Here is a 24887-nt window from a genome sequence, read left to right on the forward strand (position 1 = left end):
CATGCAATATCAGTTGCATTTATAACTGAGGAAAGAGAATTTTGCCTCTTGTTATATTTTACATATTCATATAAGGACAAAAATATTCTTGACTTCTTATAGATATATTTGTGTTTCGGAGCACTGAACTGAATTCCTGGCATTAAGAATTCAGAATGTAAGTAAGTACACCTTTATTACAGTAAGAGCAATTATACTTATGTAACATAGGTCCACCAAAATATGCTTGGGGTATGCAGATCAGATAATTGCACAGAACTACCAGAAGGAAACATCTGACCCCTATTTATGCGTAATCAAAAATTTGAAGAGCAGTGTGCTTATTCTACCGACAAAAAACCAAACAATTATTAGTGCTTCTAGAATCAAAATAAGACAATAACAACTTCCCACATCACATTTTCTCTTCCATCTTTGTTATTGGGTGCAACTATTTGAATGCTATGACTGCTCTATATTAACTTTTTTCCAAAATTTACCTTTTTCAAAAAAATTATATTTATTAAAAGCAAAAAAAAATTAGCATAAAACAATTAGATTCATCTCTTTGATGGTGAAAGAGGCAATTGGTTGTATTGTTGAAAATGAATCCCTTGTGATGCTGTAATCTTCATCACTTCTCCATTTAGAGTATCATCTTCAATTATTGTTATCAGTCCCTCGGCAATTAATGATGGGCTAAAAAGAAAAAAAAGAGTTGCTTTTTCAGAATGGTGGTGTACTAGAATACGTGAAAAGGACAAGTAAAAACATTCAGTGTAAACGTGTATGCCCTACAAATAAAACAATCTACTATTTGAAGAAATTTATTTTCAACAAAAGCAGAAGAACGATGAGTGTTTCAGGAAGGAATTTCAGTCGCCTCAGTCAGGACATACAGTGAACAGCTGCAACTGCAAACATCGTTTGTTTGCTCTAGTCATTGCTAAATCCCCACAGACATCCAGCTGCCACTGGGCTTTCTATCAAAGTTTTCTCTGTCAGGGCAATTGGCAGAAGTAATCTTTACACAATCCTTTGCAGCTCTTTGCTCTTGAATTATCCTATTTCAGTAACAGGACCGACATACAATTTAGTGTGAGAAGAATTCTGTCGCATGTGATTTGTAGTAGATGCAGTATAGCTGACATCTGAAAAAGGGTGGGCAAAACAACATAGTTGCATGATTTCCTTTGTGCAGAAGTGTCTGAGTGGCTAATTGTTAGGGGCTAAGAAAATACTCCAGAAATATCTGTATATTTGTGTCTTGTTCTGATACACTTTCCTAGCTGTCTACTTTTGGCCTTTGTTGGAAACAGGACAGTGGACTAGGTAACTCTTTGATCTGATCTACCCTGGTCACTACTATGTTATTGACTTGGTCAATTTTTCCTTGTTCCTTGTTCGATTTTTTAACTTATTCAATTTCAAACGGTATGGAAACCCAATTCAAATGACAGAGTCTATCTGGAAGAACAGTCCATCAAGGGCTGTTAAATACTAATATACGATCTTTAGCTCAGGAACTTGATTTGTGCTTTACTGGGAACTGGGAATCAGCTGCAAGTGCTACTGTGCATGCCTGTTCTTCATTTACAAAGGATAAAGAACACTATATCTAACTTTACTTACTCCATCACACCATAGAACTGCATCATATTTTTGATCTCATCCTTGTATGAATAATATTGTCCCATATTCTCCTCTTTATCTATTGACTGAAGAATTGGCGTGTTGACAAATCCTGGACAAATAGTGTTGAGTCTCACGCCATAGTTTTCCATACTAGCAGCTAACTAGAAAAGAGATACAAGTTAGGCATTCATCACCAACATTTTAAACAGTATTATGAAAGCAATATTTCAAAGAATACTTATCATTAAGTATTTTAATATCCTTGCCTGGTAGGCAATTTTGTTGCTACTGGTTGTTTTGTTTCAACAACTAAGTTTGAAGTGTGTTTTCTTTAGTAATCATACTTGTTTTTATTTGTCCAACATGGTTTGGACAAATGTTGGACATGTATGTTTTTCTGAGAACAGTTCTACAAGATAATAAAATTCTTTCCATAAAGCTGTTTTTCTAATTTTTATTGCCAGTGCTCTTGGTATTAACGGTATTCTCGGATAATGATTGTTGGCCTATTACACATCCACATACGAAAGTTCTTGCGAACTCCAGGAAATCTCTTTGCCCCAGAGAGGAGTTTGGAGGGGATTTCTGCTGCTGGAGGAATCCGTAGCTCTTTCTCCATGCCATTTCTCGTTTTCTGCGGGGAGAACAGCTCAGGAAACTAATGAAAGCAAGCAGTATGAACTGTCTGGGGAATGGTAGGACCCTTCCTTTGTGATGCTGCCAATGTATGTCTGTAGCACAGAAGAAGCATGAACGCTGGGTGAACCGTCCTAGTCATGGCACAGAACCTATGAACTACAGATAGTGTATCTGTGCCTCAGAGTAACCACGATTGTTCAACAATAAATTCCATACATCTTAACAATTTAAAAGGATTCTTCTCTCGTATTATGTAAATCATATGTAATTTTCGTGATATGATGGCTTGTCCTTTAGGTTTGGAGAAGAAAAGAAACTGAAGTCCTAGCCGTTTTGTGTTATACCTGCCCAGTGTTAGGCTGTCCGTCTTCCCTGGTAAGTACAATGATTTTTTATGCTTGGTCTATTCTTTCTCTCCCCAACATTCCCATGTTCCATAGAGAGAGAGCATTTCCTCTCATCTTCCTGAAAACTCTTTGTTGTTGAACTTATAATCTAATATTTAATCATATTATGAAAAAATAAAACTGGAAAACAAGGTTTCAGGTTCATGCTGTGACTAAGGTGATATGTGATAACTACCTGTACTAATCTGCTTAAGCAAATCTTAAAAAAAAAAAAAAAAAAAAGTGATAGGGAGAGTACAATATGAATCTTTATTCTGGAAATTAGACTGGAAATCTTATGTAAGTACGCTATCTTTAAGTTGTGCATGTAATTAGCCTGTTATTAATACTCTTACTAATACTTTATGCACCTCAATTTATTTTCTCACACTCCTTGCTAATTTAACTAGAAAGTTTTGGAGTCACAGGCTAAGACTTACTATATGCTTGTATAACATCCAACATGTCGCATCCTGAATGTGTCATTTTGCATTTTTTAGCATATTAACTGAAAGTAAGAATAAATAATAGGCCATATTTTTGTGTTCAACTCACTTTCTGCACACTTATTCATCATAAAAACTGTCATCAGTATGACCTACAACTAAGGTAACCAAAATGTTAAATGACTGGGATACAATTATGAACAAATTTGTTAAAGCTTAGATAAGATTTTAGGACTTTAGGGCTCCTCCCCTGTCCTTAACTTACTTCACAGCATCTTTCTCCCATGATCCCCAAACCTCAGATTAATCATAAACTCACACATGCTTTACTAATTCTGCCTTTGGATTCCCCTTGTGAAAGAAGGAAACCTCCACCATTTCAGGCAACCTTCATTTGTTTTATGAAAATTGGTTCCAATTGCATGACAATAGAGAGGGAACATGAGAAACTTAGCATGTTCCCAAGGAACCATTGATACTGTTTTTGAAAATACATACTTACTGCTATTGATCGTGTGAATCCAATTACACCATGCTTTGTAGCACAGTACACTGGTTGGAATGCAGCAGGCATGAGTCCTTTAAAATAAAAAGGCAGCTGAATAAAGATGTTAGGTACCCTTACTTACGATTATCTTAAACATACACATATAGGACAATAACAGAATAAATGATGGGTTTATAGAGATACAAAAAAATAGGCAGTTTAGTAAAAACTTGCAAAATATATTTTGTAAAGTAAGCAAAAGATATGAAATAACAGATAAAAACCGTGGGGGACAAAAGAGGGGTAGGTAATGAACAGAGAATGACTTTTAAGATGAAAAATCGGATATATGCAGTATGATTTAAAGATGGAGCACAGGATCTGGAAGAAAACACTCAAGGACAGATTTTTAGACTTATTCCATGAATCTGGATATTTGGAAAGTATTTTAGATAAAATTTGATTACTGATACCTTAACTGCTGCTATGCATCCTAGACATGTGTAAGTATTTACAGTGATTCTGGAGAGGAAGTGTGGGGCAGGACAAGGGAAATAGCAAAATCCACTTCAGCTACTGTAGCTGAATTCATGTTATCTTGGTAACACATCAATAAATAAAAAAGCAATAAAGAATTAAAATGTCTTACTTAAATTCCTTCCTTAAGTTACTTCTGTGGGATAGTAACTAAACAGAGATAAAACTTTTTGTCCTAGCCCTAGTGAGAGAGAGGGGAATGTGTGTTGTATAGCTGACTGAAGTGCAGTCAATTAACAATATGTCTTTGAGTGCAATACTACTATTGCTTACTTATTTGGCAATATGCTTAGGACTAAAACAAAGAGTGGGTTACATACGCTTTTGCATAGCAGTTTTTGCTCTAAGAAGCTTACATGTATAAACAAAATAATTCAGATTTGATGCACCATCGGAGGCACTGTAACATTTTTTACTTGTAATACTACTCTGATTTTTTATCTGATAGGTTCCCTATTAAATTGGGAAGTCATTCTGCAATCAGCAAATGGAAAAAGCACTAAGAAAGGAATGCAGGACCTCAGTGAAGAGGGTACAGAAATGAATGAGAAAACACTATGAATGGATTGATAAAGTGAAGTCCTCAGATAGTGAACAGAAAGAAATGAAAGCAGGTGTGTAGACAGTAAAGCTTTTGAAGCATGCTCTAGATCAAATTTTATGGGATGAAAAGGATTTCACTGTAAGGTACTTCCTAAAGTGGTCCTGGTTCTGAAACAATAAACCAGTGGGAGGATCTTTGGAAGGAGAGAGGAAAAAGAACTAACAATACTGGGCAATAGCATTACTACCTTCTGGGGGGAAAAAGGAGAAGCAAAACAAAAAATGACTGTTGAGATTCTGAACCTTTACAGTGGGAACGGGTGAGCATAAAATCATCATTTGCAGCAGAGAAAGAACAGATGCTTCAGAAGAAAAATAAGAGGTTCGTTCTTGTAAGACTTAATCTGATGGTAACAAGCTGATCAAGGAGAGATGGCAGATCATGAATATATGTATTTCTGAACATTATGTCCACAACTTCCACTATACCATGGCAATCTGGATTGAAATGGGGAGCATGAGTACTCTAACTCCACAAGAAAGCTATGTCCTTGTAAATAGCAAACCCTAGGCAGTCCTAAAGTTAGAGTGAGAAATTTGTCTATGAATGTGGTATCATAAAATCTGCATGCTGATGTTGATGCCTTAATGTTTAATGGAACTCATCCCAATTCGTATCTAAGATATCTGGTTTTAATTTCATATTTTTAAGCGATATAATCAAGAAAGGGTGTGACTTATCTCAGGGGAGATGATGAATACACTACTCAGCTCTTAAGTATGGAATTGCTAGAAAGATTATGTGCGCCAGAGAGTTGTATGGGCTCTTTGCTCTGGAATCCATTTTGTCCAAAGGAGATAACTTTCTAAGAAGACACAGAGCTCTAACTACAACCCTGACAGCTTGAAGGTTTTGTCTTCGTTTAAATGCTACATTGGTGATCCAGTGAAAACAATACTGTTGTTAGCTCTGTTCAGAGGTGGGAAATGAATGACTTTTCTAGTGACTGATTGTTCTATTAAATCTGTATTTATCTCTTTAGCTTGGATTAATGTGTTGTGCTTCTGAATGAGAACCTGCTCTATGAAAAATGTATTCCATGGTAACTCCTCTGGACTGGGATTGCAAGCAAGGCTTAACAGTCCCTGTCTTGGTGATTTATAACTGATGGACTCTCATCAGTCATCAGCATTCTTCATGATAATTGGAAACACTGGCATGCTATCAATATGCTAATGCATGTCTGCAATATTATGGTGCTTTTTTTTGGTAACCCTTGAGTTGTTGTACATCTTGTAAAGATAAAGACAATCCCAGTGGGGGTGCAGCTAAGAGACATACATAGGACAACATTTACTGGGAAACATAGAGGAGGAATTTAAAAGTTTGTTTTGTTTTTTCTTTTTTAACAGTGAGACAAATCACTTTTTACTTGACAGAAGAGAAGTAAAGTTAAGAAATAAACAAAGGAAGGACATAAATCATTGTAATGAAGTGGGATAGGGTTCAAAGACTTAACTTAAACATCAAAAGGCAGAAGGAATAACTAGGAAGGAAGGGAGGAATAAATAACTCTTTTAAGCAAAGCATTAAGAGCAATTATCTCCTAACAAACTATTATTTTTTGCTAACATGGAAAATAAAGAAACCAGTTGAGTCACTTTCAACTAAGGCAATATAAATGAAGAACTAGTTTTAGCATCCCTCACCCAAATCAATGATAACCCCATCTCGCTTTTATTCATGAGTTCAGTACCCAGCACCACAGTGCAGGAATTTTAGGTCTGTGCCACTTCCCTGCACCAGGGGGAACTGAACCTGTATCTGTTACCAGTGTGTCCTAAAGACTATGCTATAAAGTATTTTGGGATAGACTGCTGTGTGACATTGATTCTGCTCTGCTTAAATATTTATTGAACCAATGAATGAAGATGACTTCATAGCATATTAGTTAGGGCATTCACTGGAGTGTTAAAACATCCAGATTCTATTCACCGCTCACATATTTCTTATGCAATGTGGAACAGCATCAGTGAAACAGACTGGAAAACATTAGACACGAAATACAGGGGGTTCAAATGGACGGTGATTTGGTGGTTTACTCCTAGGAAGTGGTAGATGTGGTTTTAAATCTCTAGATTTAAATCAGGGGGAGGTGACTACACCTAGATTTTCCTCTGTCTGGATAAGTTGCCACATGACTGAACTGTTACATGGCAGGGGAGAGAACTTCCTTCCTCTTTACTCTTCCTAAAATTTAATAAATCTTAGTATTTCCCCAAAAGATCTTCATCAAGAACTATCCGATGAAATGCAAATGATTCCATGATGACTGAAGGTGCTCTTTTGTTTACCAAAAACAATTAAAGTATCTGGCAGTAATCCTGCGTGTCAACAGAAGCATCTGCTCTTTCTTACTTTTCTCAGTCCTTGGCAGGCTGACAAGGAGACAGCTCTTGCCTTTGGTTATACTCTGGTCCCCTTGTTGTTAAGGTGTCAAGAGCACTCATTACCATTTCAGACACGATGTCAGACTTCTTACTACAATTGCTTATTCATTTATCACAGTCAATAGTTTTAATTAAGTTTCATGGTCCACATGTTGGGAAACCAGAGTTTGAGGTAGAGGATTGTATCAATAAGCTGGAATTTGTTGAAACCAGTATTTTCCTTCAGTCCACTGAAGAACTTTGATGACTATAGAATACCCACAGGTATGGGTTCCCACAGAATATATGTTGCCTTCAGAGATTTGAACAAGTCTCTTTGAATAAGATATATTAGCATTTAGATGACCTTTCCCTCTGCTCCCCCTTTTTCTCCATGGCTGCACTGTTTGCCAGCTTGAGACAAATGTAATTCTCTTTGACAGTATCTTTTAAGTTTCAGCAATTCTTTAAAAACTGTACTTCATATTTAGTTAAGCATGGCATAGACAATAAAGAATTAAAGTCTGTTTTCTACATGACTGTTGATTTTGTGTGGACTTTGACCTCACCAGAATGCAGCCCTTCTACACTATGATTATGCAGAGATCAAGCTCTATTTCCAGTGATATTTTAGATAAATATATTTACTATGAGAACATTTAAATATAGTATTAAAATATTGTATTTTTTTCTCACTAATAACAGCTATGTCTTCGGTCATTCTAAATTTGGAGAAAGGTAAGTTTTGAGGGACTGATGGAATTTATTTAGAAGCAAACCTAAAATACTGTACTCCCCATGTGTGGGGAATAAATTTGCCAAAGTAATTTGTTTTCCTTTCTGCATTAGGTTTGTTTAATAAATTATACTTATCAAAGCTTATTCCAAAACACAGAATAGTTACAAATAAACAAAGTCACAAGAGTTAGCCATATTTATTTAAATTATCTTCCCAAACCACATAACAGAAATCTCCTTTATCACTGTTAGGTGAAAGTCTGGATAAACAGTATGGAATATGTTTGCACTGTGCTTTGAACAACCAGATACGTAGCTAGAGAAATGAACTAGGGGCATGATGGTCCTACAGAGTGATGAAAGAGTTGATTAAAGGGATTTATGTCCTACCCTATCCTTAAGAATAAGGAGAGTTACAAGATCACATTTCTTATGTGAGTTTTACTCTTGGGATTTTAGTCAAACCTAAGGAAACATGGAAATCATAGCAGAAGTTTTTAGCTGCATCACTTCTAGGAAATTTTCTAAGAATGAATGAAGTGCCTAGGGATTAGTTTCTAAATCTCATTCCTGTGGTTTCTGCTCACCATCTTCGTTATTACATAGGAGAGACAAGAGAAGCTCTCTCATAACGCTGAGCTGAAGGCCCCCGTCTCACAGCCATCTACATCTTTGCTCTCCTTTAACTTTGTCATTGTCTTTATTCAAATGATGCTGACCATATGCTTAACCTTTTTCCTGTAATGTGTATAGGACCAGGTCCTACAGAAGTCTGCTTGCTTTGAGGAGCACCTTGAGCGTTTCCTTTGGCTGAAGCTGTTTAGAGGAGGAGGACAAACTGGCTGCTTGTGGAACCTAACTGAATCCTTGAAGCTGAGTACAATTAAAGCACTGATATAGCTGCACAACAGCAAGGTTCCCAGATACACTACACATCGAACAGCCTCTCGTAAAAAACTGGCATGATCTTATGCTAAATATTTTGTCAGTTTTTAAGGCCTTTATAAATGTTTTGATTTTTCTTATCTGCCAGAATCCAGACATATACAAATTCTGTTTTACAAAGTATCTTCTTGCAAGCTATCAAAACAAACATGTGTACACACAAATGAATCCAGCAGCAAGACTTCCCTCTCCCCTTTATTTACTAAAAGTATATAGGTAGCAGCCACCAAAAGATAAGAGACTGCTAAATATAATCATCAAAATTATATCAGAGTTTAAATTTAGTACTGCATGCTTTTTGTATTGTTTGGCACATAGCTACTCATCTGTTAAAATTAAAATTAATTTGAGTAGCTTCATATAGAAAAGAATTTTAGCATGTTTTACTCTTTAAATTGTAAGTGGAGTTTATTACAATGCATTCAAAAACCTGCAGCCATTGGCATTCTCTTTGATGGGGGCAGTTTGGCAGTAAAATGCAAATTTCCCATTATCTCAGAGATGTAGTGGTATTACTTCCTCTTGATATGAATGTACAACTCTCATAAAAGTAAGAAGGTTTTATACCTTTGAGAGGGTTAGGATTTGGGTGTTTGCTGCACGGGCTTACTCATTTCACTCTATTTCTAATTTAGTACTGTCTTGTAGAGACATTAGAAGAATCAATACTAGAAAAATGGTGAATACTCTGGCTTTCATCCAGCTCATCACTTTAAGCATGCACTTCGTAGGAAGCACTTAGGTAGCTCTATGAGTGTTCTTTGAAATACCAAGCAGTAAGGCTTGCGTCTACCTCTAGTTCAGATCACTGGCAAAATTTCCATGGTGAAAACCTGGAAACTAATTAATATGTAATGCGAACATTATTGAATGTTACATAAGCACTGAATATTACTCTCCTTACTGCTCAACAAGATACACAAATACTTGCTATCTGCAGAACACATCTGATAAAATCTTGCAGAGAACTGGGACGAGGGGGATCAAAACCACTCAAAAGTTTAATGATCAACAGAAGCTACCTCTGAGAAAAGAAAACACTTGAAGAGAATGTTAAACAAATCAATGGCAGTTCGAGTTTTACATACACAGTGAACTGCAGGACTTGGACCTTTAGACAGTAAAGGAGAATTGGAGTCACAAAGCACAAATAGTAATAAATAAATTAACTATAAAAATTAGCCTATGTTAGCTTTTATAATATAGTTTTCCTTATGACCTTGGAAACAATTGCTAAATACAAGCCATGTACAAACAAACAAAGCAAAGAACGCTTTGTTTTTGACAGAGATGGTCACAACCATTAGAGCGCAATATTCACATTGGAAAGTAAATAAATGCAAACTTTGAATAATTAAGATGACATTTATAAGCTCTTACCAAGCCAAGGAAAGCCAAGCCGTTAGATCTTAAAAGCAAAATAATCTGTATTCATTTAAGAATGATTAGAAAAGGAATGAAATTGCTACCTTTGCCCTTTTTTAAGCACTCCATGGGCATCAGCACTTTTGTGAAAATGTTTAATCTTTTACTTGTGTTGGCAAAGCGTTGTACTGCAATAGCAATTTCCTTCTGGTTAATTTGGTTTGAGTACAACGTCTGTTTGAGCCAATGGAGATAAACTTACTGACTTCAGTAGGTAGTATGTTGGGCAGTATTGAAAAGACTGACTTTCTAATGGAGACTTCTAATAAACACCCACCTGTATTAGGTAAGTGTATATGTTAAGCTAGATGCTCTTAAACTAAGATATTCATCTGATTTATGTCAGTAGGGAGAACTGGTTTTCTCATCACAAATTCCACGGTATACAGGAGAATTTAATAGTATTCAAAACACGTAGGGTTCCCCTGAATGAAGTGACTATCATATGGTATTCTGCTTGGATGCTGAAGAAAGAATCCACAATGCAAGCATAAGCCCGTATAGATATTATTTTTCCTAGACTCTATGACGGTATCAAGACAGAATAACTAGGAGAGAGGGCAAGTATTTCCTCACAAAATTGCCCATTTCCTCTTCAGTCATACTTTTTCACTCCAAACGCAGTCATTGCAACACAGAGTGCACCTACAGGGAAGGATGCAGAATTCTCCCTTGCAACTAAGCAGCAAATACCCTGACTAACTCAGAAACCATGCAACTGGTTTTGTACTGATAAATTGAAATACAGTTATAACACAGGTAAGTAATGAGCAGAAAATGTGTTAACTTAAGCTCAATGAAATAAGAATGTTAATACTATGGCTTCTTGAGCAGAGGTGGCTCGCATCTGACAGGGCTTGAATCACTGACAGAGTTCATGTGATGACCTTCATTAACAAAGCAGATACAGTCTAATCTTATATATTCCTACAGTCGGGCTCCTATGGAATTGAGTAGGAAGGACTTGCTGCTGCTTCCTCTCTTTCTGTGAAAAGATTATCTGATTTTTCCAGATTTGGTGCCTGATAAATATAATATTAAAAATAACCCATTTTAAAGAGACCCTGAATTCAAATTAGGTCTATACATTAGATTATATTTCTTACATACAATGTATACATTGTTTTAATTTAGCCGTGCTATTGAATAGTGTTGAATCAGTATAATGACTTGAGGCTGGTTAGTTTTTTTTTTCAGGTTTGCATACTGCCATATATTGAGCAAAACCTCTCTGATGAAGTTTTTACATCATGCTCAAAATTATTAATTAAAAGACTGATACGTTAGGAAATTACTGAATTCTTCTTTGAACTGTGGGGAAAAAAGCAAATGAAAAGCAAATGAAAGCTATGGTCCTTTGTTATTACTTCTGTTGGTACAATAAAAACTAGCTCATAATAGGAGAAAAAGAAGAGTCATGAGAAAGAAGAAAAATATGACTAATCAATACGACATTTATTTTACAAACAAACCAGTGAGTAGCAAATACTTAGACAGAACATATTCTCACCTGCCAAGGATGAGATATTAATGATTACTCCTCCATCACCTCCATTTCCTTTTCTCATATATTCTAGGCCAAGGTAGGTTCCTCTAATCACAGATGTCTGGTATAGGAAAAAAGACATATTCAAAATATGTCTCCGGTAGCTCCTAAAAACTGAATCTTGCTTTAATTGTGGTAAGCAGAGCTTGTATTGCTTTAGCAGTGATCTCATACTTTGAAGATTATACACAAATAAAATATTCCGCAGCTGAAGATATCACTAACACCTATAACTCCCCTTAGCTGAGGGCATAAGAAACCTCCACATTTTAGGATTAAGTTGTGTGATATATTTCAGCTCCCAGAAAAGATATGTTTAAGAATATAAATAGAATTTGTATTCTCTCTGACTAAAGTTACTGGAGTTTTACCATTCCTCTCAAAGGAAGGTTAACCTAAACTGAGAAACATAGATAAGGTAAAAAAAACATGCTAAGAGATGTGAAAGATGGTGTTAGCAAAATATTAGCAGCAGCTTGTGTAAGAACTTTTTGTTGTTTTTTTCAGAAAGGATTTTGAGGAAGAAATTTTTTCTGAGACCTGTAAAATTTTAATTCCTTAAGATCTCTTTTTGAACCCAACTGCAGTCAGAACTTTTGCTGGGATTCATCCCATCAAACTTCAGACATTTAAAGTGAGATTCCTAAATGTATGCAAAGTCTGTAGTTATCGGCCTTCTAAACAAATCAAAAGGAAAATTCTCTCCCAGAGAGTGAATCCCTTTACTAGTAATTTTAATGAGGGCTAACAGAAAGGTAACAGGAGATGGTCCTAGTGCAACAGCTACTAACTTGTGTAATATTGCAGTATTACTGCGATAGTAATAGGTTTCACAACAATGTACTGCTTTTGTAAGATCTCCCCATAATGGATTCACATTTAGTTTAAAATTTCTGCTTAAAATAAACACACAAATTGAATCACTTCTATATTTCCACAAATATTAATTACTTCATTTTTAAAACTAGAAACTAACGTCTAGTGATACTGGACTCAGCTAAAATTAAGACATTCAAAGAATGAAGTGGCTCTACAAATCCTTCCACATCTGCACGTAATTCCCTGAGAGTTCTGATGAGGGAAGAACTGTGACTCACACAGATGAAAATCTCCCACAGTAACACAGTAAAAAAATTGTATATGGCTAAAACCCTAATGGCTAGCGGCTAGCTGTACTGGAAAGTTAAAAATCAGAACATTAAGCGTTTTCCTACTGTTATCTAAATTCCAAAACCAGCACTGGAATTGGCTCTTGTACAGTACAGGAGTGAAATACTATGCTTTAGAATCTACTGTGCAGTTTTCATTACTTTTTTCCCCACGTGTTCCTCAAGGACCTAGGATTAGTATTGCAATTTGAGTAGCTGGGCTTAATTATTTTTCTTAGGTCAGAGAAATCTGCCTTTCATTGTACTTCAACATCAGTTACTGTAAACATGCATTAGAAGCTGTAAGCTAAGATCATCACTGGCTTATCATGCAATTAAGGTAAATCTGTATGCTTCATAGTGCAATGTGAATAGCAGAAATTATTATATTTAGGCCTTACAGGTCTCTCTATCCACTTAGGGGGGCCTCATGCCATTGATTTCAAGATAAGTGGTGCTTCTCACTTTTCAGTGTTCATGTCTCTACCAAGGCACTTGGTCTGCTTTCTGACATCAAGTTATTCTGAAGGAATAAGCAACCAAGCCATTGAACAACAGAACTGGTGTATTTCTGGACACCTGAGAATGCAAGCTTGTTAAAGTAGTTGCCTATGCCATTTAATCTTCTACAGATAGCACTGTTTTTCATTTTGTTTGTTTTTTTAAAAGGCCTCACTGTCAGCAGTTGTGTTGGTAGCACTAAGAAACAGTGCTCGGTGTTACTGCCTCTGTCTATACCGTAGGACCTGATGGTAATCCTCAGCTGGTGGTTCCAGGTATGTGCCCTAGCCCCATTATTTTGGCATGAAAGCTTGGTTCTTGTCATCTCTCCTGGCACAAAGGGAGAGGAAAGTGAGGTGTATGGACCGGAAGAAGGTTGCAGTGTACGCCAAAGAGATTCCCTGTTCTGGCTTTTCACAGTGGAACATCCTTGCCTTCTCCAGCATTAACTTTTTGTCCTTAAATAAATGAAATGAATCATTTCTGAAGTTTGCCTAGCTAGCCTTCTGGTCACTGTTGAGACATTACTGATTATTGTTGAATAAACCAATTGGATATGCAAGGTTTGCTCATTGTTGGAAATTTCATTCAGCTATGAGCTATACTGAACTATGCAAAGCATTCATGCTTCTTCCAGTGTACTTTCTCATTTGCACATGAGATTTTTAATATACTCTTCTTTACAAGCTTCTTATGACCCAGGAATGAGCAACACAGAGTAAGGAAATGAAGTAAGACAGCTACCATTTCTTGCACTACTCATCGTAACAAATGCAAGCTGAATACTTAGATCTTTGAGGATGTAAATTCTCAAAATTGGCTAATCTTCCATCATTTCCCTAAATCTCTCCCTGTGAACATCCTCAAAGACGTTCTAGATGTTAATAAATCTTTTCTCAAGAACTGTTTACTTCTCTAACCATACTTTCACAATATATCTGAAAAAAATTAGTTTGTCTTGTATGCTGTTGTCTCAAATTCACTGCCTAAGCTTAAATTTTTGTGTCTGATGTGTTGCACACGTCCTTTCTCCCCTGCCCAATAACCAGGAAAAATGTGAGTTCTCTCCACTGTTGAACTTACTTAGGTTCTGCTTTTATTTTTTGGACAGCTGAATTGGGCTTCATTCTTCTTCATTTCATATTTGTTAAAAAAAAAAAAGAAAAATACAATAGTTTCATTACTCAGACATCTGAACATTAATGCTATGCTTTCTAGCTACGTTCCCATCTTCTGATTTACTGATGGCTTTTCTGACATCTGTAACGTTTCCTACAGTAGCATCAATCCCTGGTAGTATGTCTTCATTACATACTCTTATTGATCCTCTTGAGCTCAGAAGTTTGAAGTGTTCCACTTCTTTGCATCTTTAAAAAGGCCACCATTGTGCTTACGCTTCCTCCTCTGCCCCCCGCCCCCTCTGCCCCTGAAATTTGCATGGTCTTTGTACCACTATGGCCAAAATATACAATTATGCTGTAACAAAAAATTGCGTAGTCACAAAGTATCAAAATTTGGACAGTTCGCAATTTGGATAAGCTGATATAGGTAGGCTACGGAATTTGTTTTAGACAGAATCCCCCAAGGTTACAGGTTTACTTTTTCTCTTCCTTGACTGTAACAGCTTTACCATTTATTGATAAATAGATTTTACCTTAAATTATGTACATATTGGTGTAACAAATGAACTAAATAATAGTTCAAAAAGTGTTTCTTAGCTGCAGTATTTTCAATACAGTACTTTCACCTGAAGATCACAAGACAGCTGAGGAACGTATTTCATTTTTCTGTGGCTCAGATGTCAGAAACCAAATAGACACTGCACTCCTTGCAGCACATATCTAAGTATTTTGCAAGGCCAAACCCTGAATTAGGTAGACTCCACTTTAGAAACTGACTACTCTGAATTCACAGAAATTTCTTACTTTGTTGTTTGCATAAATAAATTATTCAAACCAATGGAAAAAAACCCCATAGAATTACCAGCTACTGCCCCATTTTGCCTGCTAATGATGAGACTATCACATGCCTGAACAAATTTTACGCATATATTTGAAGTTTTCTTCTGTCTGATAACTGAATTCAGGCATTTGGTGTTTTGCTGACATACTTCTTCCCTTTTTGAGGGGGAAGGAGGGTGTCATTAAAATGCAGACAAGAGATTCGATAAGAACAAGAACGCCACTAAATTTTTCGTTTTAGAAACTAGTCCTTCTGAATCCTGAATGAGGTAGGAGGTCAACTTTCTTATTTTTTGTAATTTCTGCCTTAACACCCATTTTTTTCTATTTTTATTACGACTGAAGCATGTCTGAAAAAAAGTGTCAAAATGACATAATTTTCTGACATGATTTTCAGAAGAACTTTTTATTACAACACAATAACATGATATGTCTTGTTAGTCAAGACCATCAAGCAAAGTAGTACTAGAAAAGGGAACCAATTCTTTTTCTCAAAAACTAGAGAAACAAGTTAGTATTAATTATGCATAACAAATAAAAAAGCATCTCCTCACATGTTAATGAATGGTTATTATTTTTTCTAGCAGAATGCTTTCAAGATTTTTGGAGGCTTACGAATTTGATCTTTCTGGACTAAATTTGTGTATTAGTATACATACATAACGTTTTGAGGTTAGGGCTAGATATTTATTCAAAGGTATTGTCATCCAATCTTTAGATATATTGTGGAGAGACAAAACTTATCCCTGGACAATCCAATTTAGCAGTATTATTTATACAGCAAATGTTTTGATAGTTGTACTGTTATGCTGTACTGCAGTTTTAACAGTTGTACTGTACTTCCCCAAAAGGCTAAATTAAAATTAGCTCCTTTTTCGCTAAAGCTAAACCTTCATTTTTTGTACAGTATACATAAATTAAATGGATCTGTCATGCTAAGCAGGGCAACACTTAGTAATTAGATCCCATACGACTGATTTTTTGGCATCCTCAAGTTATAGTCTGCATTTGAAAGTTTTGCCAGAATAATAATATTAGTTAAAAAGTGCAAAATTATCACCTAAATGGCACATAATTGTGTTTTTGCTGTCAAATTCTTGCATTAATCTAATTATTTCCATTTGGAGAATCAGTATATCTACAAAATAACTTTTTTTGGCATAAGAAAACAGTAAGATAGTCAAAATGTTATATAAAGTACTTCTGCACTTTTGATTCCAGTAATATTTAATATGAAAGCATAAGTAACAGAAGCACTGTTACCTTTTAACTGTATACTATGACTTATCTCTATCTCCAAAAATCTCCAATACAAACATGAAAAAGGGAGGTCCAAATAAATTGTTGGTATAAATTTTTAGTATAAAATGTTCTAAATGTATTTGTAAAGAGAAAAGATATTGTAATTATAGTGGCCACTATCTGTTCCAAGAAGCCTACATCACCAACATAAAGTTAAGGAAGTAAATTTTTATTTAGCTAACATGTATACATTCAAGGCCAGTTGAAATCCAGGTTTCTTTTCTTTTCTTTTTTTTTTTTTTAGGGGCTTCATGAAAGAAAGTTAGATTATAAAAATTTCTGGATTTCTTAAGCTTAAGTTCTTGTGAAGTTGAATGCAAGAAACACTGTTCTTGTTATTTGAGAGCGGCTGTAGATATGACTTTCAATGAAAACGTGTCATATGTTCTCATGCTTTTCTCTGTGTGTGTGCGTGTGTATGATGGATTGCTGAAACTACACCAGCAACATACGCTTTAAAAAACAGAATTCCTAAATAGCTGAGAAGGTCTTTATATTTCATAATAATAGAGTGTGCATTTGTATGGGAATCAGCAATTGAATTAATCATTGATCAAGCTGGTATTTACCAAGCAGTACTATCAACTTTGGGGGTTTGCGGTGAGGAAGGGATGGCGCTGCTGGAATACTTAACTAAAAAAAGCTAATAAAAATATTAATGAAGTAATGAAAAGGTAGATATTGTGCTGCACAAAATATAGCTAAATTGTGGAACGCATTGCTACAGGAATCTCTTTTCTGTGTTTGCTACTCCCCCCCGCCCCCACTTTATCAACCTGTCTTTTCTCCTCCTCATGCATTTGTGATAGATACAAGTAGGAGTTGTGTTTTATTCCCACTTTTTCCTTGTAAATTATGTCCCAGTCTTCAAACTTGTTTCTTCATTTCTGTTCCTCACACTGTCTCAGGTAATGCTATCAGGGAACTTCCTTGCACTCCTTTAAAAATAGTTCCTGAAGACCAACCGGTTCTGTGGACTGTTCTGGCCATAAAGAACACACCCCATATGTGTTTGTTCTGATTTATCTTGCTCTGTACTGCTCTACTTTTGTACTTTGCACTTTAAACTGGGGCAGGGAGTATTTGTTGTATCAATATATAAATAACATAACTAAGAAGAAGAATGGCATATAGAGTTTTTTTCTTTTTTAATTAGAAAATGCTTGCATAAAGTGTATCAAAATGTGTGACTACAGAAATTTTTCCTATTCTTAGGGATAATACAAATGGTATTTATATGTCCTACTCTGGGGATACAGAGACATTTTTAAAATTACATAATTCATACATATTTGTTATCTATAACAAGCAAAAAATATTTTAAGGGACTGACCAATACAATATATTATATGTAGCAGATGTTATTGTTCCATTGTTATAGTTAACTAGCAGGAAGCATAAAATGTTTATATACTCGTTCATGGAAATTACTGTAACTAGATAGAAATACCCTGTTGAAAGAAGCTAGGTAACAGACTCATCTACTTACACACGGTGAAAGAATATTCAAATTAAAATATGACGAAGGAAAACAAACAAATATATTCCTCTTATTATGGGACTCTTAATCTGTGGTCTCAGTTCAGTTCTTTCCAAGAGCAAACTAGACCTTGGATAGAGTTAGAAGGCCAGGAAAAAGTACTATTAAATCTATAACTATTTTTTCATATATATAATTTTCCAATTAATTTTCTATAACTTGTCTAACATACAGCCTGTGTTACTTGTCTTGTTTTTTCTGAGCTTTGTTTGTTTTCATGGACACACTGTGATTCAAAGACTTTCATCACAAAGGGCTTTGTTTCTACAGGCTTGGACTTTCAGTGAGGCTGACAGTACCTTTCTTTCAAACAGGAATGGAAAATATTGTTGAAACGCAGGTTACAAAAATGCTTCAATTAGGACAAAATTTATCTCCTATTTTAAGTACAGAAAAGGTTCTTCAGAAATCTTGCTTCAGGATCCATATAACTCCTGTTGATACCCAAGCTAGCCTACAGATGCATTTGTATTGCTGGCATTCCGTCAGCTTTACAAGGTAGTCCCCGATTAAGAACTGTCTCTACATCATGTAGTGAAAAAAGTGTGTAACACTGCAACAAGGGAGAAAGCAGAGTTGAGCAGTGAGTCCCTTTCCATTCTAAAGTACCAAACAGAATTTATGTCTTGTCCCAGGAGGAAATTCTAATTCTTATTTTATCTCTGGCTTCCTTTTAGCCTGGCCCACTGAACCCCCTGCTCAGGTACCTTTGTCCATAGAACTTTTGACATAAACTTTTAATTTTCTTATTTTGAGCTCTGTTGTTGGGCTAACAAATTCCAAATGACTGACTGGAATCAAACTCCACGTTACATTCTTCCAAGCTTTCTTCTGCTACTTTTCTTTGCAGAAATAAGTTATAATGTTTTGTAAGTATGGTCATAGGGGAGACTTACTGAATCCTAACCCTTCTATTATAATTTCATATGTGGTAGAACAGAAGCTAGTCAGAGTCTTATCAACTAAAAAGTAGGTCTTTCCTTTGGAATTTGGATCTCCCAGCCAAGTAGACTGATGCGAAAAACTTGCAACTGAAAAACAGATACCTAGGACTCACTTATATATGTTTTTTCCCAATGAGAAGAATGGGACTTTGCTGTAGGGATAGCCAGATACTATCAAACAGCTCGTAATAGTCTGTTTCTAAATAAATTTTAGACTTGTTGCATGTATTGGGCTTTGGCTGGTAAGTGCTCTTAAGAGACGTGTTTCAGTCAGTGATGTTGTTGAAATGGCCTATATTAAAAACTCAGATCGTGTGCTTACTTCATTAGTGAAGAAAATGTGGAGCTCTTGGTTTAACAATTTTTCTAGTGCAACATATTTCTCTAGTGCAGGCCAGCTGCGTCTCACAAGTAGCTAAAATATTCTGAAACGTCTGTATGAACACACTGTCCTCATGTAGCTGCAGCTTTACTGCTCTGGGGACCAAATTATTAGATCTACATGGGATTTTGTTGTGCTTTGTAGCAGGAGAGTGTTGTGTGGTGTTAGCCAGAGTACCTTTATACACTGCTGTATGACTTGAATAGACAATTTAAAAGACCCACCATACACACTTTTATTGGTTAGTACATATGCAGCTATGTAGTTATGTTTTAAAATAGATATACTTACCAATTTAACAATTAATGTTCTGTCATATGCTCAATCTGTACAATCCATCGCCTCCTGACTGAAATGTATTCTGGCATTAATTACTGAAGTATGAACATTTGAAAATAGATAATGCTTACCAAGTTAATTTGTATAGTACTTTCCCAGTCCTTTTCATTATTCACTCCAGCATTATTAACCACAATATCCAGCCTTCCAAAATGTTCAATTACTTTTTCAAAAGCACCTATAGTAAAATCCAAGGATGAAATTTCTTAGCACTTATCAAAAGTAAATGTAATGCATGTTTGTTATTATACAAAAATGTCTTAATTATTTTCTTAACTGTTAATGAGCAAGACATAATTACATTCTTTATCTAGCCATTCACCAATATGAAACATACTCAGGAAAACTGAAAGGATTAAGACACCATTGTAATCTTTTCATTCATTTTTATTGTGCCTGATTACAATCCTGTTATGAATGTTCTTAGTACCCATATACTGTGGTATTAGAGAAGATATTTGGCACCCTCATTATGCAAATTAAGCATTTATAGCTTGTTCTTCACTGGTTTGGTATAGTCAATAAATTCCAGATTTGGTCTCATCTATTTTAAATTTAAAATAAAATAAAAGCTTTATGTATTCAGAATGATTTTCTTGGTTGAGTTTGAGTGCAACTTGTTTTAATGCAATTCTTATTCAGTGATATAACTAATACAAATAGTATGAATCTTTCAACTACAAATAATTTGTTTTATGTCTTGATTAATTTTATCCATTTATGAATAAATTATTATGCATCCTACTTATCAAGTAACTTAACAATGTGTTTCTCAAATTCAAATATCTGTTGACGGAAAGAAATGAACAGTTTTCCAAAAAGTTTCAAAATAAAGAACTGGGACACTTCCACAGTGACACTGTATTCTCCCAGGTGACAGAGTTTAAACTAAGAAAAAAGATAAGTATGGAAAAAACACAATGATGTCATAGTGATGAGCAAACTCATCTAAGCTGGCCCTGCTTAGAGGGGTTAGCTGTGTGAGATGACCTCCACATGTCCAATCCAGACTAAGTTTTCCCATGACTGCTGACATAATCTGAAACATATGTATATGTGTGTGTGTGTATATATATGTCTATTTTATATATATACAGCTTGTATGTTTTTCCTTCCAAATACAGTTCATCATCCCTAAATATTTATTATTATGCAAACCAAGAACCAAAGGGACACACACACACACGCACACAAATATTGTTTAAAAATGCATCATTTGGCAACTGACTAAAAATCTAGAGTATTTCAGATATCCTGCAAGTATGCTTGACATGATAGGCCTTAATGAAACCACTTTACTAAAAGGTGGTCCCAGGACCATCGGAATTCTCTGCTCTTCAGTCTTTGGCAATTAGTGCCAATCAGGAATACAGCAGCAGCTTTGAAAAATCTACCTTTTTTGCAGCAGTTGCAGGGGCTTATAACAGTTTGTTCTTGCACCAGATGGTCAGTACTGTTAAAGCCTTTTCTGCGCCTGAATGCTGTAAGTCCATCAAAATCATCATCTTGGCACCAGAACAAGAGCTAGGCAGCTGATGGAAAAGGTTTTCTTTGTCCAACTGTCTGTTTTACAGATTTTCTTATGTTGTTATTCTCTACTAGAGTACTTTAAATATTTTTAAAACCTCTTATATTAGCTTTCTGCCTTTCCTGTTTTTTGTTATGTTTCTTGCTAGTTCATTCTCTGGTTCCTGAACTGAACTCTTGAATCACTTTTCCTTTCCTCATCCTTCTGATCCTGTACCACCAATGGCAAGTGAAGACCTTCGGCTTTATTAGACACAAAACTAATTAGTTTAGCTCCGTTTCAATGGGTACAAAAATTGCTAGTTAGAGCCTCCATTATATTTCTAATTCTGGAAACCGGCTCTCTGATTCTCTTTCAATCTTCTCAATATATCATCTTTCATCAGCCTCATTCTTAATGCCTATCATTCAAAATCTTTTGCCTACAAACACCCCATCGATAATAATACTTTTGCCAAATCATCTCTGTATTACTTGCATACAGGTTGATTAATTTTCATTTTCTAGCTTACACATCCAGAATATAACCAAATACTTTCAACCGTTTACATATCTATGTTAAAATAAAGGATGATTTGGAATATTTCTACTAAAAGTTTATCTGGCTACAGTGATCCCATCTGTTACCTGTCCACACACAAAAAAATCTCATTATAGTTTCTTAGTCAGTGTTGTCAACAGCACATCAGCGTAAACTGACTTGTTCTTCATCTTTTGAAAGCAGAATAATTCTTTGTTTACATGGCACACTACCTACTTAGTGCGCACAGAATTGCAAAAAATAAAAGCAATTGTATAGAATGCTGACCATTAAAATGAAGAAAAGGATCTGTTTTAAGTGGAAGGTAGGCATAAATACCAGTCATAACTGAGCTTCCTAAATATTCAAGGAAAGCAAAAATAAATGTGTGGATGACTTTTCAAAAGTGGGTCAAGATAAAAGATTTTTTTTTTTTTTGCGGGGGGGGGGTAATATGTGAAGAGTCACCACAGAAAAAAAGCACATAGGTGGAAGACTTGGTCTTCTAGCCATGAGCATTATGTACCTACTTATAGCAGTTCCAGTACTGCAACTTGTTTCATTCGGGAAGAGCTACAGTAAAATCAGGGGAGCTTGATGGGAGTGCCAGAGCTCAGGCCTGACAAACAAGTGCAGGACTTGATGCGTCCACTAAGAGCTCAAAAGACCAGGAATGAAATTAATGTAGGTTTCCTAAGCAGTGGCTTGCAGTTGCAACTGGCAAAAATAGTAGAAGTAGTAGTAGGAGAAAACTGTAAAACTTTCCTCCCAACCCCTCCCCCAAAAGTCTGTAAATTGTGATTATAACTTAATGTTATGAAACCCACCACAAGAACAATGCAGTACAAGCAGCAGCCTATGATTCTTGCTATTTTTCCCTGCTGTGATTCCCATACCATTCAGATTGCTCTTTCCCTGCTAATTGGGCTCTGAATCCTCCTTCCCTGGCCCGTCCTGCTCATTCCAGTTCGCAGTGTTTTTCCCCTCTGGCATCATACTAGCTTTGCGCTAGTGACGAGGGAACATGGGAGGTGGGAGAGAGCACTCTGGGGTAACAGCCGTGCAGTGGCACATACTTCCTACCCCTAAGATGCTTTTTTTGTGCTCCTGGGTAACTCTTCCCACTTAGAGAAAAAGTCAGTAATTGACCTAGCTGGCAGAAAATTGTTTGCTGATCTGAACAGATCGCAAGTTTATGTAAAAGTTTGTGGCTAAATATAAGCCCGCTAGCCCAGAGCGGTGGACAATACTGCTGAATTCTGGACTGGCTGTATGTTCTGTGAAGGAGAAATGACTATGTTCAATTGCTGCTGCTGAGAAAGTAGGGGGTGAAGTGTAGTGAATAAAAGCAAAACTAAATGTTCACATCTAGCCTGATGCTGGCAAAAGGGCACTGACAATAGTGATGTCAAAATCTGTATCTGACTCATTACCTATGAATGTATCCCTTAATAATGAAACTTTCATGAAATGATGTGGCTCTTATGAAATATCATGAAGGCTCCCCCACAATTATAGGATATTATAGGAACTCAGTAGGGAATGAGATTTATTCCGTAGATGAGAACACATAATATGCCAGTTATCCATGGCAGAAGCCCCTTGCTGCTTGCATCCTCAAAACGTATGTGAAATGTTCCCAACCCATATTTAACAGGGGGCTATGGCAGTGTCCTGTCTTTTTCCAGTTCTGCTTTCAGCTGCAGCAGCACACATTGGAAGCACGCATGCAGTAAGGGGAGAGCACTGCAACCCGGAGCAGAATTTATCACTGCTGTGATGAGCGAATGCAGCTTGCAGTCTGCACCGAAGCCTCATAAAAAGCAAGTTTGTACTTTAAAGCATATTACTCATAAAATAAAAATTATCTTCTGCAGAGCCTTTCATGCAAAACGATCACTCTGCCCTCCGTGAAATTACTTCTCTAGCACTTTTTTTTTTTTTTTTTGTTTTACAACCCGCCAAGTAACACAGTGTAATACACACATGCTGGCAATAATATAATAATACTTCACACCTGCAGGTTCAGAAACAAAATCCTTTTTGAGTCACTGGCAGAAGCGATTGCGAGTAGGCTGTCCTCCAGAAACCTTAACTGCACAGTTATTGGTTCTGCAGCCCAGGCTGCTTCAGGTCGCTGCACGTTAAGCGAGCGCGCAGCGCTGACAAAAGTTTCCTCCTTACCTTTCAGCTGCTCCTGGTCCGTAACGTCGCACTGGATGAAGACGGTCCGCTGCGCTTCGAACTGCCCGTCCAGCGCCGCCTTGCTCTCCCGCCCGGCCTCGGGGTTGCGGTCCAGCAGGGCTACCTGCGCGGCGCCAGCAGCGCTGAGCGGCGGCGGCCCCCGACGGCCCGCGCCCCCCGCCCCGGGCCGGCCGCCGGCGGCCCGCAGGAGGGGTGGATTTGGGGGGGGAAGGTTTTACCTTGGCGCCCTTGTCCAGCAGCGCCTGCACGAAGGCCCGGCCGATGCCCTGCGCCGCCCCGGTGACCAGCGCCACCTTGCCGTTGACGTGCATGGCCGGGCGCCCCCGCCGCCGGCCCCGGCCCGCCGCGCTGCAACCTCGCGCCGTGTCACCTGCACTCAAGTTTCCTCCCTTCCCTGCTCCCCTCCCTCCCTCTTTTCCCTCCTCCTCCTTCTCCTCCTCCTCCTCCTCCTCCTCCTCCCGCTGGAGCTGCTGCCGAGGCTCGTTTCCCCCCCCCCCCCCGCTCCTCTCCCGTGTAACCGGGCGCCAAGAGCTGCCGGAGGTGGCGGGGGGTGGGAAGGTCGTGCCCGGCGAAAGCCTGTTTCCCGGGGGAGCCCCGGAGAGCGAGGGCCTCCCGCCGCCCCTCGCCAGGCTTCTGGGCCGCGGGCAGCGCCCGGCGGGCAGCCCCTGCGCGCCCGGCAGCGCTGCGCGGCGGGAGCGGCAGAGCCGGGGGCTCGACAGAAAGTTCAGCTCCGCAAAAGCAAACAGGGAGCCTTCTCTCTCACACACTGCAAAACACCCCTT

General features: G+C 37.2%; 1 protein-coding gene across 1 annotated transcript; it reads right to left on the reverse strand.

The window, feature by feature from the left end:
• Positions 1–137: 137 nt before the first annotated feature.
• On the reverse strand, positions 138–24840 carry HPGD (15-hydroxyprostaglandin dehydrogenase). The gene is made up of 7 exons (XM_068942522.1): positions 24324–24840; positions 24085–24208; positions 19925–20031; positions 11701–11797; positions 3588–3664; positions 1612–1775; positions 138–678 (listed from the first exon to the last, which is right to left on the reverse strand). Exons 1-7 carry the CDS (start codon positions 24414–24416, stop codon positions 540–542), a joined length of 801 nt encoding a protein of 266 aa, XP_068798623.1. The 5' UTR covers positions 24417–24840; the 3' UTR covers positions 138–539.
• Positions 24841–24887: the final 47 nt, after the last annotated feature.

Source organism: Struthio camelus, chromosome 4 (genome assembly GCF_040807025.1).
Source record: "Struthio camelus isolate bStrCam1 chromosome 4, bStrCam1.hap1, whole genome shotgun sequence".
NCBI lineage: Eukaryota > Metazoa > Chordata > Aves > Struthioniformes > Struthionidae > Struthio > Struthio camelus.